The 19268-nt window shown below is 47.7% G+C and overlaps 1 protein-coding gene across 1 annotated transcript in view; it reads left to right on the top strand.

The window, feature by feature from the left end:
- LOC141047911 (cytochrome P450 2B19-like) overlaps nucleotides 1-19268 on the top strand; it is a 310299-nt gene that overhangs the window by 59009 nt on the left and 232022 nt on the right. The window contains exons 3-4 of the mRNA XM_073543231.1: nucleotides 9028-9190; nucleotides 9614-9754. Coding sequence (XP_073399332.1) covers nucleotides 9028-9190; nucleotides 9614-9754 — 304 coding nt within the window. The remainder of the gene's footprint in view (nucleotides 1-9027; nucleotides 9191-9613; nucleotides 9755-19268) is intronic.

The following is a 19268-nucleotide window of genomic DNA, read 5'->3' as shown; positions in this document are numbered from 1 at the left end:
CATCGATTTTGAATTAATTTCAAATACTGCAAATAGAACAGACAACAGGTAGAAATGATAGGAAATTAGCAAGACAATCCCTATAAAGGAGTGGTTCCACAGACCATTTCTCTGTTCTCATCCTTTTAGCTGTTGCTTTGATCACTTTTGCATTGTATCATTGTTCTCATCCATAGAGGTACAGTAGCATGAGGCGGTGTCTACAAACCATAGAGGTTGCTCAGGTAGTGCAGCTCATCCAAGTTGGCACATTAATGCGAGCTGTGGCAAGAAGGGTAGCTGTGTCTGTCAGCATAGTATCCAGAGCATGGAGCAGATATCAAGACAAAGGCCAGTACACCAGGAGATGTGTAGGGAACTGTAGGAGGGCAACAATTCATCAGCAGGACTGCTACTTCCTCCTTTGTGCAAGAAAGAACAGGTGAAGCAGTGCCCTAGCCCTGCAAAATCACAACCAGCAGGCCACTAAAATCCATGTGTCTGCTCAAACTGTCAGAGAGACTCCATAAAGATAGTGCTAGGTGTCGAGATTCTCCCGCTGTATGGGATGGATCCCAAGCCTTGTCTGCCTCTGTTGTCTTCCATTTGGGCTCAGCATGGACGTCGGTTCCTGTGTCTTGCTCAGGCTCGTGGTGTACACTTGGTTGCTGCTGGCTCTCAAGCCAAGTCCTTAGTGACCAGTGATGTACAGGTGCAGTCTGGAACTCTGGAGTCTAAGTCCAGAAATCCCCTTACTGAGCATGTCCGTAATGTGGTGTCCTCTCATTGGTGGTCAGACGTCAGCTGCTCTGGTGATGTGGTAGCTCCGGATTGGCCTGTTGGCAATGTCACGGCCGGCTGAGGGGGAGTGTTTGGGGCGGAGCCTAGCGTATAAAGGGCTCTCAGCAGCGCACGTCGGCGCGCTAGTATCATGTATGTTATGATGTGAGTGTGGATACTCTACCACTCTGTCTGCAGGTGGTGTGAGTTTGTCTAGCTTTGGGACTGCACTCATTGGCAGGCAGTTAACGTCAGTGGGGGCAATTAGCTCTTGACTTAACATCTGTTTCCTACACATGCGCAGTTAGCACGGTGGAGTTACAGGGCAAGTTCAACCCTTAGTCAGGGTATTATATCTAGCGTCATATGAGTTCTTCTCCCGGCCTGCATCTGATTCGTTCTAGTGTGCGATTGTGGTAGGGGCCGGGATTGGGGGGTGCTCCACTGCTTACCACGACTGGACGCGGCAAAGAGGAGATGGAGGCAGAAGTCAGTTGTAACAGATCCGGGTTTATTGGCTGTCCTCCTGACGACCTTAGCCATGCACCGCAGTTCCTTTACAGCTCTCTGTTTCCAGGCCCGGGTACCTTTCACCTTTCCTTTAGTTGTGATGACGTCTCTCGCGGATCTTTCGCTGGGTCTGTCCTAGACCAATCTACCACCAGTGCTTCAACTGCCCGAGGTCGTTGTCCAACCGGTATCCCCGGTGTTATGAATGAGTCACCGAGGAGGAAAAAACAAAAAGCAAGCTAAGCCCAGAAAACCGGAGAGGTTGGTAACTAGTGGATTGCAGACCCCTGATCCTATACACACAACTAGCAGTAGCCGTGGAGAGTGCCTACGGTGGTCCTAGACGCCTCATCACAGCCGGAAACTAAATAAGCCTAAAGAAAGAAAGGGAAAATCTAAACTGCCCCAGAGCAGACCCCAAAGCAATAGACAGCCCCCAACATGTATTGTTGGTGAAAAAGAGATGAAAACACAAACACAGATAGAAAGATAGGCTGAGCAAACGATGGGGCCCTCACTAACTAGAAAGGACAGGAAAGAAAAGCTTCTGTCTGCAATCACACAAAAAAAACCCTGCCAAAAAATGTCCAACATGTCTGATAGAAAAAGGCCCTGAAGTCGCTAGACTTCAATTCCCTATATCAGCACTCAGGTATATTTTGAAGACAGAGCAAAGAGATCAACTGATCAGAGACAAAAATGGAGATTCAGCCCAGTCCCAGCCAGGGCTGGCTGAACACAAAAACTAAGTAAACCAGACGAAAACTCATATGAACAATAGCAGAGAAAACTTAGCTTTAAGAAGGCAGGAACCAAACTGGAAACCAGAAGCCACAGTCAGGAGAAATCACCAGCAAGAAAATAGGGAGTCGGCTGCCTTAAATCCAATCAGAAATTCCTGATGTCCAATCACAGTCCTTTTCCTCAGGTGGCCGGTCTCTGCCATTTAGATCAGCTTCATTACCTCCCTTCACCAACAGAGGGAGTCCAGATAGAGAACTCACTACTCCTCTGTCAGCACAGCCAGCTCTATAACCCTCACCAGAAGCCGAAAATGAGCTCACAACACCCCGTGGCCTCGTCTGTCCTGTGGTACGTCGTGTCAGGGCCAGCCCCCTGACTGTCTTCTCCTGTCAGTCCCCTAGTCGAGCTCTTCACCGTTCTCTGTCTTCTGTCCTGAGTCTTCCTCTGCTGAGCTCCTCCCGTGACTAGCCTCTCTGGAACCCCAACCAGTCCTATTTATCCCCTCTCTCACTGGGAATTCCCCTCCTGGGTTCCTCTCTCCCTGCCTCCCATGACTAAGCAGTTTCTATAGCCGTAAGCTGATGTTAAGTCCTGAACTACACTCCCCCCTGCCATCTTGTGGTTAAATTTCGGTACTGCACTCCCTTTTCTGTCTTTCCCTGCTGTTACCTTTCTGTCATTACCAATCTCTGTCTGTAGTGCACACATCGTCCCCTCCTACTTCCAGTCAAGTCTGTCCGTCAAGTCACCTTCCCCACACTCCCCCTTAATTTGTCCATTGTCGTCCTGACAATCGTACTCCCTATCTACGTCATCCTAAAGCTTGTCCACAGTCTGTTGTCAGACCGATCGTTGGGCCAAACCCGCTGCCCATGGGGCCGAACCAAACCGGGAGCACCATGCTCCGAGCAGCCTACTGCTACTCGCCGGCGCGCACGCCACGTGACAACTTCTTCCAGGTTCGCGAGATCCACCCGGACTACTCTACGGCATGTACCTCCCACTACTCTCCCCTTCTACTACCTTCAGCTGTCCAGAACGCCATGACTGAGGCCTTTTGCCTACCAGGTCATCATTGGCGCCCCCTCGTCCTTTTGGGCTGTCAGTGGTGTCGGGGACCTGACTGACGGACCACTGTCTGGTTCAATGTTCTTCGTCTCTTCGTCCTTCACTTAAAAGAGTCATGGTCGGCGTCTTCGTCACATCTACCTCGTACCCGGAACCTGTTACACACACATTTTTTTTTGTTACACACACTACTCATGAAATCAACAGTTAACATACCGTATATATGATTATCACTACTATAATAACAATAGGAGTTACTCAACCGGAGTAACCCCCCCTTTTTTTGTTTGTTTTTTTTCTCTTTTATTTCAACATAACATTCTCTCACAGCATCTTTAGGCTGTGTGCACACGATGCAGATTTGCAGCATTTCCGCAGCGAATTTTACCGCGCAGAAACGTTGCATATCCGCATTGTGATGTACAGTACCTTTAAAATGAATGGAAAAAAAAAAACGCTGTGCAGATGCTGCGGATTTTTCCGCGCGGTTTTCCTGCGGTACAAAATCCGCAGCATGTTACTTCTTTTGTGCGGTTTTCTATCTCCCCTGTCACCAAATCCGCAGGGGGAAACCCGCAATGGAAAACCGCACAAAAACCGCATGAAAACCGCGTGAAAAATGGAAGAAATCCGCAGGAAAAATGCAGGTCATTTGACCTGCGGTTTTCTTCCATTCTGCACGGAAAAATCCGCAGGGCTCAAAACTCCATCTGCACTCAGCCTTAAAGCAAAATATAACTACTCCCCCTTCCTTTAGCATTAATACTTCCTCCCCCACATCTCAGCTATGTCAGGAGCAAACAATCAACAATAAAACATGTCCCTTATCTTGGACGTCAAACTGTCCTCTTGGGGCCTGCATAATGGTGCAGCGAAATCCCGACAGTCTGGGCCATCTCCTGACGGCCGATGTTACGCCAATTCAGCAAGGAACTCCACAGCCGTGGAGCTCCCTGGGTGTCTCGACTGTTCCTGGGCCCCGACTGTTCTCTTTGCCCAGGGCTCAGGGGTCATCTCCCTCCTGAGAGATGCATCAAAAGGGGTAGAAGGGGCCGAAGGTGATTCCACGACGCGCGTTCCATGCCAGTTCTCCGCTTGGGAACCAGCTGTCCACCACCGGTGGTGGCGTGGACGCGCTCATCTCTGTCGACATGGTGGCTTCGCTCCATCTGGCCCCCAGCTCCTGCAGCTCCAACCGTAGGTGAGGGACCGGGGTCGTTGACCTATGAGAAGCGGAGCGGCAAAGCTGGGGTCTGCTAGTATAGATGGCAGACGGCTCCGCAGAGGCGGCGGAGCCCGATGACCCGGCCGAAGCCTCAATCCGGAGTGAGGCCGGAGCAGCCGTGGACCTTGATGGGCAGGCCGCAGCCGCGGTATGGAGTATGGCAGAGGCAGCCCCGGCTATCGGTGAGCAGCTGGAACCATGAGCGAGGCAGAGGCGGCCGCAGGTGCTGCTGCCGCAACCGGAGTCACAGATGGGGCCGGAGTGGCGGCCAGCACTGGTGAGGAGGCCGCAGGGGAGGCCGGAGTGGCGGCAGGCTTCGAGTGGTAAACCGCTGCTGCCAGGTGAAATGCAGCAGCGTCGGCCACGGGCTAGTTCCGCATCAGCGACGCGGGCCGATGCGCCACCGGGCGGGGTGGCTCAGGGTGGTGGGTGAAAGCGTCGGTCGGCCCAGCAGAGGCAGCAGAGCCCTCCGCAACTGTGGCCGCTGGAAAACGGAAGGCCGCACGGGGAGGCCGAGTGGTGGGGGCTGCTTGTGGAGCCGCCGGCAGAGCTGGGGGAACTCTCACCTTCCCCGGCGCTGCGGCTTTCGGCAGGTTGTTCCTCCTCTCTCCCAGAAGTCGGTCCGGGAAGCAGCTGGCCTCCGCTGCTCCCGCTCCCGTCTTCTGGCGCCCGCCGATGCTCTTCATCCCGCCCTTCGGCAGTACCAGCCTCCAGGCCGGATAGTTCCGCAGGGACGACTGGCGACAGTTGCTCTAGCTGCCGCCCCGGGTACTCCACTTCAGCGCCACCCCCTCCTGCTCGCAGGTCACCAGCATTGCAGGGGCACAGAGCCTCATTCGGGTTTTCTTTGGTTGGGTCTAGCCACAGTCCCAATTGGTATTCCACTTGGGCACCATCTCGCAAAGTTTTTTTTTTTCCCGTACCGGATCCTCCGATGACAGCCAATGGTCCGGAACAGAGTTTCAGATTTGTAATCCACAGGCAAGCAAATTTGTAATCCACAGTGGAGCAAACTTGTAATCCACAGATGGGCAGCTCAAGTCCTTTTGGGTTCTCCAGGTGCAGGCCAATGTGTGTGTGTGTATGTATATATGTGTGTATGTGTGTGTGTATGTCCGGGATTGGCATTCGCACCGTCGCAGCTACAGCCACAAAATTTGGCACAGTCACAAGTCTGGACCCCGAGAGCGTCCTAAGCTATGTTGTGAGGTGAAATTTTAACCCCATGCGTTCCAATTCACCAAACAATTTTGCCTCTGTCTACATACTGGGGAAAAAGTGTGTGCGCGTCAATCCCCGCCCCTCATTGTGATGTCATAATGCCCCTATTTGCATACTGGGGAAGCAGTGTGTGTGCGTCAAGCCCCGCCCATCATTATGATGTCACAATGGTTGCCATGGCAACGTTGATGTCATCATAGGTTGCAAGCCCTGCCGCCGCTCATTATGATGTCATAATGGTTGACTATGGGATGGAGGATGTGTGATGTGTATATGGGCACTGGACTATGGGATGGAGAATATGTATGACGGGTATATGGGCACTGGACTATGGGATGGAGGATGTGTATGACAGGTATATGGGCACGGGACTATGGGATGGAGGATATGTATGACAGGTATATGGGCACGGGACTATGGGATGGAGGATGTGTGATGGGTATATGGTCACTGGACTATGGAATGGTGGATATGTATGATGGGTATATGGGCACGGGACTATGGGATGGAGGATGTGTGATGGGTATATGGTCACTGGACTATGGAATGGCGGATATGAATGATGGGTATATGGGCATGGGCCTATGGGATGGAGGATGTGTGATAGGTATATGGGCACAGGACTATGGGATGGAGGATATGTATGACAGGTATATGGGCACGGGACTATGGGATGGAGGATGTGTGATGGGTATATGTTCACTTGACTATGGAATGGCGGATATGTATAATGGGTATATGGGCATGGGCCTATGGGATGGAGGATATGTATGATGGGTATATGGGCATGGGCCTATGGGATGGAGGATGTGTGATGGGTATATGGGCACTGGACTATGGGATGGAGGATGTGTGATGGGTATATGTTCACTTGACTATGGAATGGCGGATATGTATAATGGGTATATGGGCACGGGACTATGGGATGGAGGATATGTATGATGGGTATATGGGCATGGGCCTATGGGATGGAGGATGTGTGATGGGTATATGGGCACTGGACTATGGGATGGAGGATGTGTGATGGGTATATGGGCACGGGACTATGGGATGGAGGATGTGTGATGGGTATATGGGCACTGGACTATGGGATGGAGGATATGTATGACAGGTATATGGGCACGGGACTATGGGATGGAGGATGCGTGAAGGGTATATGGTCATTGGACTATGAAATGGCGGATATGTATGATGGGTATATGGGCATGGGCCTATGGGATGGAGGATGTGTGATGGGTATATGGGCACGGGACTATGGGATGGAGGATGTGTGATGGGTATATGGGCACGGGACTATGGGATGGAGGATGTGTGATGGGTATATGGGCACTGGACTATGGGATGGAGGATATGTATGATGGGTATATGGGCATGGGCCTATGGGATGGAGGATGTGTGATGGGTATATGGGCACGGGACTATGGGATGGAGGATGTGTGATGGGTATATGGGCACGGGACTATGGGATGGAGGATGTGTGGGTATATGGGCACTGCACTATGGGATGGAGGATGTGTGATGGGTATATGGGCACGGGACTATGGGATGGAGGATGTGTGATGGGTATATGGGCACGGGACTATGGGATGGAGGATGTGTGATGGGTATATAGGCACTGGACTATGGGATGGAGGATGTGTGATGGGTATATGGGCACGGGACTATGGGATGGAGGATGTGTGATGGGTATATAGGCACTGGACTATGGGATGGAGGATATGTATGATGGGTATATGGGCACGGGCCTATGGGATGGAGGATAATTATAATTTGTTATAACTAACCACAGTTAGTTACTATGCCCGGGCAGCGCCGGGCTCTTCAGCTAGTATATATATAATCTATCTATCTATCTATCTATCTATCTATCTATCTATCTATCTACAGTATCTATCGATTATCTATCTTTCTATCTATAATCTATCTTTCTATCTATCTATATATTATCTGTCTATCTATATATTATCTATCTATTTCCTATCTATGTATCTATTATCTATCAGTGTATCTAACTATGTATCTATCTATCTCTAAATCTCCATCTTTGAACATCTTTAACACCTGTCATTTATATTTTGAATTCTATTCTGGTACGTGTCACATGGACGGCACACAGATGTCAAAGTTTATTTAAACCGTGTGCACGCGGAGGTACGTATTGTCATCCATGGTGCCGGAATAAAAACAGACATGTCCACATATGGTTCACATGGACACACGTGTGGTTCACACAGACACATAGTCCTTGTGAAAACTAGAAGGTGTGAGAATCACCAAGAATTTAATTACATCTGGGTAATAAAAATGAAAAAAGCATATACAGAATGGGAGGAATAGGGCTAAGCAACAGCACATGTGAAAAAGACTTGGGTATACTAATAGATCACAGACTGAATATGAGTCAACAGTGTGATGCAGCAGCAAAAAAGGCAAATGCAATTCTAGGATGTATTAACAGAAGCATACAGTCTAGATCACGTGAAGTCATTATTTCCCTCTACTCCTCTTTGGTCAGACCTCATCTGGAATATTGTGTCCAGTTTTGGGCACCACATTTTAAAAAAGACATCAACAAACTGGAGCAAGTTCAGAAAAGAGCGACCAGAATGGTGACCGGTCTGCAAACCCTGTCTTATGAGGAAAGGTTGCAGGATTTGGGATTGTTTAGTTTGCAAAAGAGAAGACTGAGAGGAGTCTTAATAGCTGTCTACAAATATCTAAAGGGCTGTCACATTGTAGAAGGATCAACTTTATTCTCATTTGCGCAAGGAAAGACTAGAAGCAATGGGATGAAACTGAATGGGAGGAGACACAGATTAGATATTAGAAAAAACTTCTGGACAGTTAGAGTGATCAATGAGTGGAACAGGCTGCCACGAGAAGTGGTGAGTTCTCCTTCAATGGAAGTCTTCAAACAGAGGCTGGACAGACATCTGACTGGGATGATTTAGCGAATCCTGCTTTGAGCAGGGGGTTGGACCAGATGGCCCCTTCCAACTCTACCATTCTATGATTGATGCCATGTGCATGTGTATGTAAAATCTGATGCCAATCGTATCAGAAACATGCATATGTGAAGGGGCCTAAGGCTGTTTTGTTCCTCATCATCAGTAAATGCCCCTGCTTGGCTCAAATTTTTAATATCACCACCTTAAGATTTCTTCTTGTTTCTTATTAAACTTTTACTATTTTCATCTTAGTAGCTTTACAATGTAGGTAGATTTTTGTGAAAATTCCATCCTCATTCAGCGCGCTTCGGACATCACTCTGTCCTCAGTCATGGTGCGATGCTTTCATTTTTACTGAATTGTACAATGATTGTAAAGAGGTTGAAATAAAACTGGTGAAATAATTTTAGTCTGAATTTCCATTTTTACGATCCTTACATTGTAATGAGGCTGTGAATTGTAAGTCCTGGTAATTTACAGAGATCCAATCTTAGGGAACGAAGAATGTATGGCAGCTGTTTATTAATTTATCAAATGTGTTTCCTCCATCAGCTCAGCCAAAAATACGGCTCCGTGTTCACCATCTGGAAATTGTCAGAACCTGTGGTCGTCCTGTGCGGCTACGAGACGGTGAAAGACGCTCTGATAAATCACGCCGAGCAGTTCAGTGCACGCCCCTACATCCCAGTGCTGTATGTCTCCACCGAGGGATACGGTGAGATTAAAGCTTCGTGTAGGATCTCTGTCAGTGTCTCTGTCCTTCCTCTCAGAAATCGATTTAGAGTCATATAGTATATACAAAACAGGGGGTGGGGAGGAGGGAGATGAAGCTGCAGTAACAATCTCCTGGAAACAGGGCAAAGATAAGTTCACATGTACCATTATCAGCCCCGCTCTCCACTTTAGATTTTTCAATGTAGAATGGTATTTTTTAAACTGTGAGGTCCCACACAATTCTGCATGAGGCGGCACATGCCTCCAAATAGGATAGACGAGGACATTGTGGCCGATATTGGGACACTTTATCTGACTGTATGTCTTTAAGGCTTGTAAGGGGTATAATGGTAATGAGGTGAGGTGCTAGAAAGCTCTTGTTCTGTGTGAAGCCAGTAATGTCTCCATGTCCTTTCTTTCTTAGGTTTTAATGGACCACGGTGGCGATCACTCCGTCGCTGCAGCATGACATCTCTCAGGAATTTTGGAATGGGGAAGAAGACCATGGAGCTGAGAGTATTGGCAGAGTCCAAATTCCTGGTGCAGGCTTTGTCAGAGACAGGAGGTGGGTGATCTCCAAATATTCCAAAGTCTGATGTCAGCCAATAGGAGAGAATTCCTAGATCTCAAAGTCCTTAAAGAAGTTTGAATGTGTTTGTTCCGTCATCTGATCTCTTCTTGGCAATGATGATTGATTTCTCTCGCAGACTGCTCCCCATGCCCCTTCAATCACAGACTGCTCCCCATGCCCCCTCAATCAGAGACTGCTCCCCATGCCCCCTCAATCACAGACTGCCCCCTCCATGCTCCCCTCTCTCACAGACTGCTCCCCATGCCCCATATCTCTCACAAACTGCTCAAAATGACTCCTCTCACAGACTGATTATTAGACTCACCAGATGAAGCAGATCCTCCAAGCTCAAGTTCTGGGTGGGCACACGGATAATGGGCGTCAGTGCAGAAAATAGAAAGAACACACAGGACATGGACAGAAAAGCACCAGAAGACCGCAGGCAGGTATGTGCGGTTCGGGAGACCTCAGACAGGTGGAGGACGTCAGAAAACCACAGGCAGGTAGAGAGCAGGAAACAACAGGCAGGTGGAGGTAGATGGACAGCTTGAAACTGCAGGTAGGTGGAAGATGTCAGGAAACCGCAGGTAGGCAGTGTGCAGGAAACTGCAGCTAGGTTAAGGACATTAGGCAGACAGGTGCAGTGCAGGAAAGCTGAGTAGCAAGCCAAGGGCCAGCAGCACAGAGATCTTAATGCAATACCAAGACATAAGGGTGAGTCTCTGTGAGCCTTATATAGTCCCGGGCTGATGTTCAGATGAAATTGTAAAGGAGGGACAGGACTGTAGTCGTGACCTGAATAACCGCAATATCTATGTCCAGTCCTTCTCCTAGAGAAAACTGTATTCTTCTCTTCAATATACCTGAATCTCCAGATTCAGCTTCCTCTGGGCACTTCCCAGCCGATGACGGTCCCTTTTTCAGGCGAAGCCCAGCAATGGAGACACAGTCCAGGTTAACTTTAACATTCTCTTTACTGAATACTTCACACGTTACATCGTGACATTTACTCGTTTCCTCATCTTTCCCTTTCTGGCTGTCGCTTCTGTGCAGTACACGCCCTTACCAAGCCATCGTAGACTGCTCCCCAGTTCCTGCCTGGCCTGACCTCTCCATGATGACAATTCCTTCTGCCTGTTTTGCCCCAGACTCGAAATCATCAGTCACCAGGTTTGGTTGCCTCTGGTGAAGCATCCGGCCCGTCTGTACCGATCTCGTCGAAGCTCCAACTTCTTCCATCTCATCAGCCCAACCGACTGCTGCCCTAAAAGCATCTGCCCAGGCAATAAGTCGCCACATCTTTCCTTTCCGAGTCTGGCTCACTGCTATGACACACAGTGGCCGTGGGTAATGTGGGCTGCAGCACTTTAACGTTGTGTGGCTGCCAAACTGTCCAGGCCTATAGCCCATGTGGACACTAGGGCACGATGGCCCCATCTGACTTAACTTCCTACAAGCTTCCCTCTTACTGCCCGACAGCCCCTCCTACAATAAACCCTCTATAAACATCCTATAAGGCCCCACTAGTATGTCCCCCATCTAGTAGCCCACAACAGAACTACACTTACCCTTCTCTATAGGAACTATATACTAAAGTGCCCTCCTCTAATGTCCCCCAATAAGGATGCATTGACTTACCCTAACTGTACATGAACATCAGTCACAATATATATTATACAATACTAAAGGAGCACAAAACAATATAATACAGTTCTCTACAGAATGGTAACACATATATACATGAGGCAATACCATAAAAGATGAGCGATAATACATAGTTCTATGTAGCAGTACCGCAAGCATCCGACATATACATTATCAACTAGCAATATGCAAATGTTAACAATGAAAGGGCAATCAGAGGAAGGGAAGCAAGAAGGACATTATATCTCACCCCCTAACAAAATCATGCCAACTGCAAAGCCCAACGTGAAGCACAGCAAAGTTCATCAGACTGGAAAGTGCCTTTAACACCAGAGAACATCCCTTAGGCTGGTTTCAGACTTGTGGATGTCAGAGCTGTGGAGAGCTGCATAGTTCCTCTGTGAAGCTCCGCCCACTGCCACACCTCCTCTGGTCAGCTCCGCCTACATCCTGCGTACCTATCTTTAACCCCTTAAGCCCCAAGGGTGGTTTGCACTTTCATGACCGGGCCAATTTTTACAATTCTGACCACTGTACCTTTATGAGGTTATTGTCATGATCCCAGTGCAGGTTTTTGAGCTGCACACCGGGGGTTAATGTCTGGAGCTCTGTGCAGGTTTTGACCTGCACACTTGGGGTTAATGATTGTGGCCTCTTTCTAGTTCTGGGAGAGCTTCATAAACCCCTGGGAAGCTTCAATCCCTGCCAGTTATACTTTTGCCTTTGGCCTAGTGTGCTGACTAGTGTTGAGCATTCCGATACCGCAAGTATCGGGTATCGGCCGATACTTGCTGTATCGGAATTCCGATACCGACTTCCGATATTTTTTCAATATCGGAAGTCGGCATCGGAATCGGAAGTTCAAAGTTGATTGACAGCCTGACGTCATCATGATGCGCGGTGTGTGCGCATCATGATGCGCCGTCATTTCGGGCCTTCCGGGGGTCTCTGCCGGCCTGCCGGGGGGCTGTGTGGACTGCCCGGGGTCAGTACCGGCCTGCCGGGGGGCTGTGCCGGCCTGCCGGTGGTCTGTGCACCCTGTGGGGGTCTGTACCGGCCTGCCGGGGGGCTGTGCCGGCCTGCCGGGGGGGCTGTGCCGGCCTGCCGGGGGGGCTGTGCCGGCCTGCCAGGGGGCTGTGCTGATGTCCGGGGGTCTGTGCAAGCATCGTCCGATGGGACTATAAGTCCCATCTGGCGATGCCTGCTACCATGACAGTGATTGACACATTAGCCAATGATGGGACAGTAGTAGTCCCATCATCCGGCTAATGTGTTAAATGTTAAAAAAAAAAAATACTACATACATACTACATGCATGCTACATACATACTACATGCTACATACATACTACATATATACTACATGCATGCTACATACATACTACATGCTACATACATGCTACATACATACTACATATATACTACATGCTACATACATACTGCATGCTACATACATACTACATACATACCACATATACTACATACATACTACATACATAACACATATATACTACATGCATGCTACATACATACTACATGCTACATACATACCACATACATACCACATACATACTACATACATACTACATGCATGCTACATACATACTACATGCTACATACATACCACATACATACTACATACTGTACATACTACATACATACTACATGCATGCTACATACATACTACATGCTACATACATACTACATATATACTACATGCATGCTACATACATACTATATGCTACATACATACTACATATATACTACATGCATGCTACATACATACTGCATGCTACATGCATGCTGCATACATACTACATACATACTACATGCTACATACATACCACATATATACTACATACATACTACATACAATACATTCATACAATACATACATAGACATACAGTACATATAACATAGAGTAACATACTTACCAATACTTGTCACATTGTTCCCCGAAGCCATTGTCTTTTACGGAATAAATATTAACATAACAAACCACAAAAATACTCACCCACGATCCGAAGCAGTCCACGAGTGTGTCCCACGACGATCTTGGGTAGAGAACTTCAGCATCAGCTGATGCTGCCATTCTCTACGGGCTGCAGGAATCCAATGACGGAAGGTAGGTATCCTTCCGCACTGTATTCCTCCGCCACTTAAAAAAAAAAAGTCCCTAGTCTCACTTTATGCCATTGCTGCATGGGAAATTCCCACACATATGTAGTATGTATGTAGTATATATGTAGTATGTATGTAGCATGTAGTATGTATGTAGCATGCATGTAGTATATATGTAGTATGTATGTAGCATGTAGTATGTATGTAGCATGCATGTAGTATGTATGTAGTATGTATGTAGTATGTATGTGGTATGTATGTAGCATGTAGCATGCATGTAGTATGTATGTAGTATATATGTGGTATGTACAGTCATGGCCAAAAGTATTGACACCCCTGCAATTCTGTCAGATAATACTCAGTTTCATCCTGAAAATGATTGCAAACACAAATTCTTTGGTATTATTATCTTCATTTAATTTGTCTTAAATGAAAAAACACAAAAAGAATTGTCCTAAAGCCAAATTGGATATAATTCCACACCAAACATAACAAAGAGGGTGGACAAAAGTATTGGCACTGTTCGAAAAATCACGTGATGCTTCTCTAATTTGTGTAATTAACAGCTCCTGTAACTTACCTGTGGCACCTAACAGGTGTTGGCAATAACTAAATCACACTTGCAGCCAGGTGACATGGATTAAAGTTGACTCAACCTCTGTCCTGTGTCCTTGTGTGTACCACATTGAGCATGGAGAAAAAAAGAAGACCAAAGAACTGTCTGAGGACTTGAGAAACCAAATTGTGAGGAAGCATGAGCAATATCAAGGCTATAAGTCCATCTCCAAAGACCTGAATGTTCCTGTGTCTACCGTGCGCAGTGTCATCAAGAAGTTTAAAGCCCATGGCACTGTGGCTAACCTCTCTAGATGTGGCCGGAAAAGAAAAATTGACAAGAGATTTCAATGCAAGATTGTGCGGATGTTGGATAAAGAACCTCCACTAACATCCAAACAAGTTCAAGCTGCCCTGCAGTCCGAGGGTACAACGGTGTCAACCCGTACTATCCGTCGGCATCTGAATGAAAAGGGACTGTATGGTAGGAGACCCAGGAAGACTCCACTTCTTACCCCGAGACATAAAAAAGCCAGGCTGGAGTTTGCCAAAACTTACCTGAAAAAGCCTAAAACATTTTGGAAGAATGTTCTCTGGTCAGATGAGACAAAAGTAGAGCTTTTAGGGCAAAAGCATCAACATAGAGTTTACAGGAGAAAAAAGAGGCATTCAAAGAAAAGTACACGGTCCCTACAGTCAAGCATGGCGGAGGTTCCCTGATGTTTTGGGGTTGCTTTGCTGCCTCTGGCACTGGACTGCTTGACCGTGTGCTTGGCATTATGAAGTCAGAAGACTACCAACAAATTTTGCAGCATAATATAGGGCCCAGTGTGAGAAAGCTGGGTCTACCTCAGAGGTCATGGGTCTTCCAGCAGGACAATAACCCAAAACACACTTCAAAAAGCACTAGAAAATGGTTTGAGAGAAAGCACTGGAGACTTCTAAGGTGGCCAGCAATGAGTCCAGACCTGAATCCCATAGAACACCTGTGGAGAGATCTAAAAATGGCAGTTTGGAGAAGGCACCCTTCAAATATCAGGGACCTGGAGTAGTTTGCCAAAGAAGAATGGTCTAAAATTCCAGCAGAGCATTGTAAGAAACTCATTGATGGTTACCGGAAGCGGTTGGTCGCAGTTATTTTGGCTAAAGGTTGTGCAACCAAGTATTAGGCTGAGGGTGCCAATACTTTTGTCCGGCCCATTTTTGGAGTTTTGTGTGAAATGATCAATGTTTTGCTTTTTGCTTCATTCTCTTTTGTGTTTTTTCATTTAAGACAAATTAAATGAAGATAATAATACCAAAGAATTTGTGTTTGCAATCATTTTCAGGAAGAAACTGAGTATTATCTGACAGAATTGCAGGGGTGTCAATACTTTTGGCCATGACTGTATGTAGCATGTAGTATGTATGTAGCATGCATGTAGTATATATGTAGTATGTATGTAGCATGTAGTATGTATGTAGCATGCAGTATGTATGTAGCATGTAGTATATATGTAGCATATATGTAGTATGCATGTAGCATGTAGTATATATGTAGTATGTATGTTGCATGTAGTATATATGTAGTATGCATGTTGCATGCATGTAGTATATATGTAGTATGAATGTAGCATGTATGTAGTATGTAGTATGAATGTAGCATGTATGTAGCATGTAATTTTTTTTTTTTTTTTTTACATTCAACACATTAGCCGAATGATGGGACTACTACTGTCCCATCATTGGCTAATGTGTCAATCACTGTCATGGTAGCAGGCATCGCCCGATGGGACTTGTAGTCCCATCGGACGATGCCTGCACAGACCCCCGAAGCCTGCACAGACCCCCGGCAGGCCGGCACAGCCCCCCGGCAGGCCGGCACAGCCCACCGGAGCCTGCACAGACCACCGGCAGGCCGGCACAGCCCCCCGGCAGGCCGGCACAGCCCACCGGAGCCTGCACAGACCACCGGCAGGCCGGCACAGCCCCCCCGGCAGGCCGGCACAGCCCACCGGAGCCTGCACAGACCCCCTGGCAGGCCGGCACAGCCCCCCGAAAGGCCCGTACAGACCCCAGAGAGGCTGTACAAGGCAAAAACAGGGTTTTTCTTATTCCGATACCGGAAGTCCCATAGACTTGAATGGGACTTCCGGTATCGGAATCGGCGATACCGATACTTTTTTTTAAGATCGGCCGATCCATTCCGATCCGATACTTTGAAGTATCGGACGGTATCGCTCAACTCTAGTGCTGACCCCTGTGTGCCTGTTTATTGCTATAGCTTGTTTATATGGTTCTGACCCGATTCTGTTTCCCGTTGTGAGTTTGCCTGTTGATTTTGTACTGCATTATTATCTGTGTATGACTCATTGCCTGTGACTTGACTACTCTGCTCGCCCCTCTTGTACCTTGTAGCTATATCTGTGTATGACTCATTGCCTGTGACCTGACTACTCTCTGCTCGCCCCTCTTGTACCTTGCAACTATCTGTGTATGACTCATTGCCTGTGACCTGACTACTCTCTGCTCGCCCCCTTTGGTACCTTGCAGCTATCTCTGTGTGTGACTCATTGGCTACGTCCTGACTATTCTCTCTGTCTATGCCCCTTGGTAACTTTGTCTCACAGTTACTCTGCTAGGAATTGTCTTGCAGCTCCTAGCTCTGTGGAGTTTAGGCCACGCCTCTAGCAGTCACGTGCTTCAGGTCCTGCGGCTCTGAAGTACGCATCTATTTGGTTGCTGCCCGCTCCACAGGTAGCTTTGAGCACGCTTTCACTTTACTCAGGACACGCGCACTGTCTAAGTGAGCAAGTTCAGTGCGGTGTCTCTGACATTATAACTGGCCTACAATTTTTTTTTCTCTCCTCACTTCTGCAGCATGGACCCAATGTGTGCTTTATCTGAGCAGGTGAAAAGCTTGACTCAGTCACTGCAGAAGCTTAGTTTGGAACACCAAGCTCTGGCCCAGTCCCAACGGAGGGTGGAGGACTCAGTTCAGGGGGTACTTTCCGCAGGCTTCCAGCAGGTGGGGAATAGAGATGTCATTTTAGTCCCACCTGAATCCCCGGTTAAATTGCCAGATATATTTTCTGGTAACAAGGATGATTTCAGGGCATTTAAGGAGGGCTGTAAGCTTTTTTTTTCTTTGAGACCCCGCTCCTCTGGGGATGAGAAACAGAGGGTGTGGGTGGTGATGTCCCTGCTTAGGGGGTCCCCACAAGCCTGGGCATTCTCGCTTTCCTCTTCTGCCCCTGAGAGAATATCTGTGGATGCATTTTTTGAAGCCTTAGGGCTTATTTATGATGAGAGTGCAGTTGGCTGAGGACAAAGTGATGAGTGTCTGTCAGGGGGAGCACTCGGCCGAATGGTTCTGTACTGAATTCAGACGTTGGGCAGCAGAGATTTCCTGGAGTGACGCCGCCCTTCGGGGACTGTTCCACAGAGGCCTGTGTGAACGTCTGAAGGATGCTTTGGCACTCCATCCTCCGCCTGACTCCCTGGAGGATGCCATGGTCCAAGCGGTTTGCATGGATCGCAGGCTGCGGGCTAGAGGCATTATGCAACAGGAAATGCCCTTATTCTTCAGTGGAGATGAGACCCAGATTCTTCCTATGGCTATGGAGGTGAGCGCTGTCACCTGTGAGGGAAAGGAAAGAAGACGCCGCCGGGAAAAGCAGTTGTGCTTCTATTGTGGGAAATCTGGACATTGGAAGAAGGACTGCCCCTCCTGTCCGTCATCCTCCAAGGTGGCGGGAAACGACTAGGTCTGGGTAGTAATCGAGGAGGCTACCCAGACCTTCAGGTACAATTTTCCTCATGTGCAAAAATGGTGCTGCAGGTGGAACTGGAACTTGGTTATGGTCCTGTTCAGACTACTGCTTTTATTGACTGCGGTTCGGCTGTGAACCTGATTGATACCAAGGTTATGACTCTTAATAAGATAGGGACAGTCAGGCTTCAGGATCCTGTTAAACTTGTGGCAATTGACTCATCTCCTCTTACCCAAGACGGTATCTGTTGCAGGTCTGAACTTTTTTCTCTAAAAGTGGGTTCCACTCATGTGGAGAAACTAAGTTGTCTGGTGCTAGATAACATGCCTGCAGGACTGGTACTGGGGATGCCTTGGCTTCAACGCCATAATCCTACCATTGATTGGATTACAGGGGAAATCACTCAATGGGGATGCAATAATAAATGTGGTAACCGAGGACATCTTGTTAACGCTGTTAAATCCGTGTCTTTGTCGTCTGTCGATCTGGAAGATATTCCGGAGTACCTGAAAGATTTCGAAGACGTTTTTTCCAAAAGTGAGGCTGAGGCGCTGCCACCACATAGACCCTATGATTGTGCCATTGATTTAGTACCCGGAGCCAAGTTACCTAAGGCTCGATTGTTCAATTTGTCTGGGCCTGAGCGCCAAGCCATGAAGGAGTACATAGCTGAGAGTCTCCGCAAAGGGCATATCAGACCTTCTGTGTCACCTGTGGCAGCAGGGTTCTTCTTTGTGAAGAAAAAAGATGGTGGTTTGCGGCCGTGCCTCGACTTTCGGGAACTGAACAAGATAACGGTTAGGAACTCTTACCCGCTTCCCCTCATCCCAGACTTATGTAACCAGTTAGCTGGGGCCCAATGGTTCTCCAAGTTAGATCTGCTGGGGGCCTACAATCTGATAAGGGTTCGGGAAGGGGACGAGTGGAAAACGGCATTCCTCACATCAGAAGGACTCTTTGAGAACCTGGTAATGCCATTTGGGTTAACTAATGCACCCGCTATTTTCCAAAATTTCATCAATGTTGTGTTTTCTGATCTGATAGGCGTTTTGTTATTATTTATTTGGATGATATTTTGGTGCATTCCCCGGACAGTCAATCTCACTTGCAACATCTAAAGACAGTTCTCCAGAGACTCAGGGAGAACGAATTGTTCGCCAAATTGGAAAAATGTTCGTTTTTTGTACAGGAGCTGTCTTTTTTGGGGTTGATTGTGTCCTGTGAGGGGTTTCGTATGGATCCTAAGAAGGTGCTGGCGATCGCTGACTGGGTTCAGCCTCGAGATCTCAAGGGGCTCCAGCGCTTCTTAGGATTTGCGAACTATTACCGGAGATTCATTAAAGGTTTCTCACAAGTGGTTAAACCACTCACGGATCTTACCCAGAAGGGAGCTGATGTAAAAAATTGGTCTGTACTCGCTAAGGAATCCTTCTCAG

Source organism: Dendrobates tinctorius, unplaced genomic scaffold (assembly GCF_039654945.1).
Source record: "Dendrobates tinctorius isolate UK_male_01 unplaced genomic scaffold, ASM3965494v1 ptg000130l, whole genome shotgun sequence".
NCBI lineage: Eukaryota > Metazoa > Chordata > Amphibia > Anura > Dendrobatidae > Dendrobates > Dendrobates tinctorius.
This window is presented reverse-complemented; position numbering and strand designations above follow the sequence as displayed.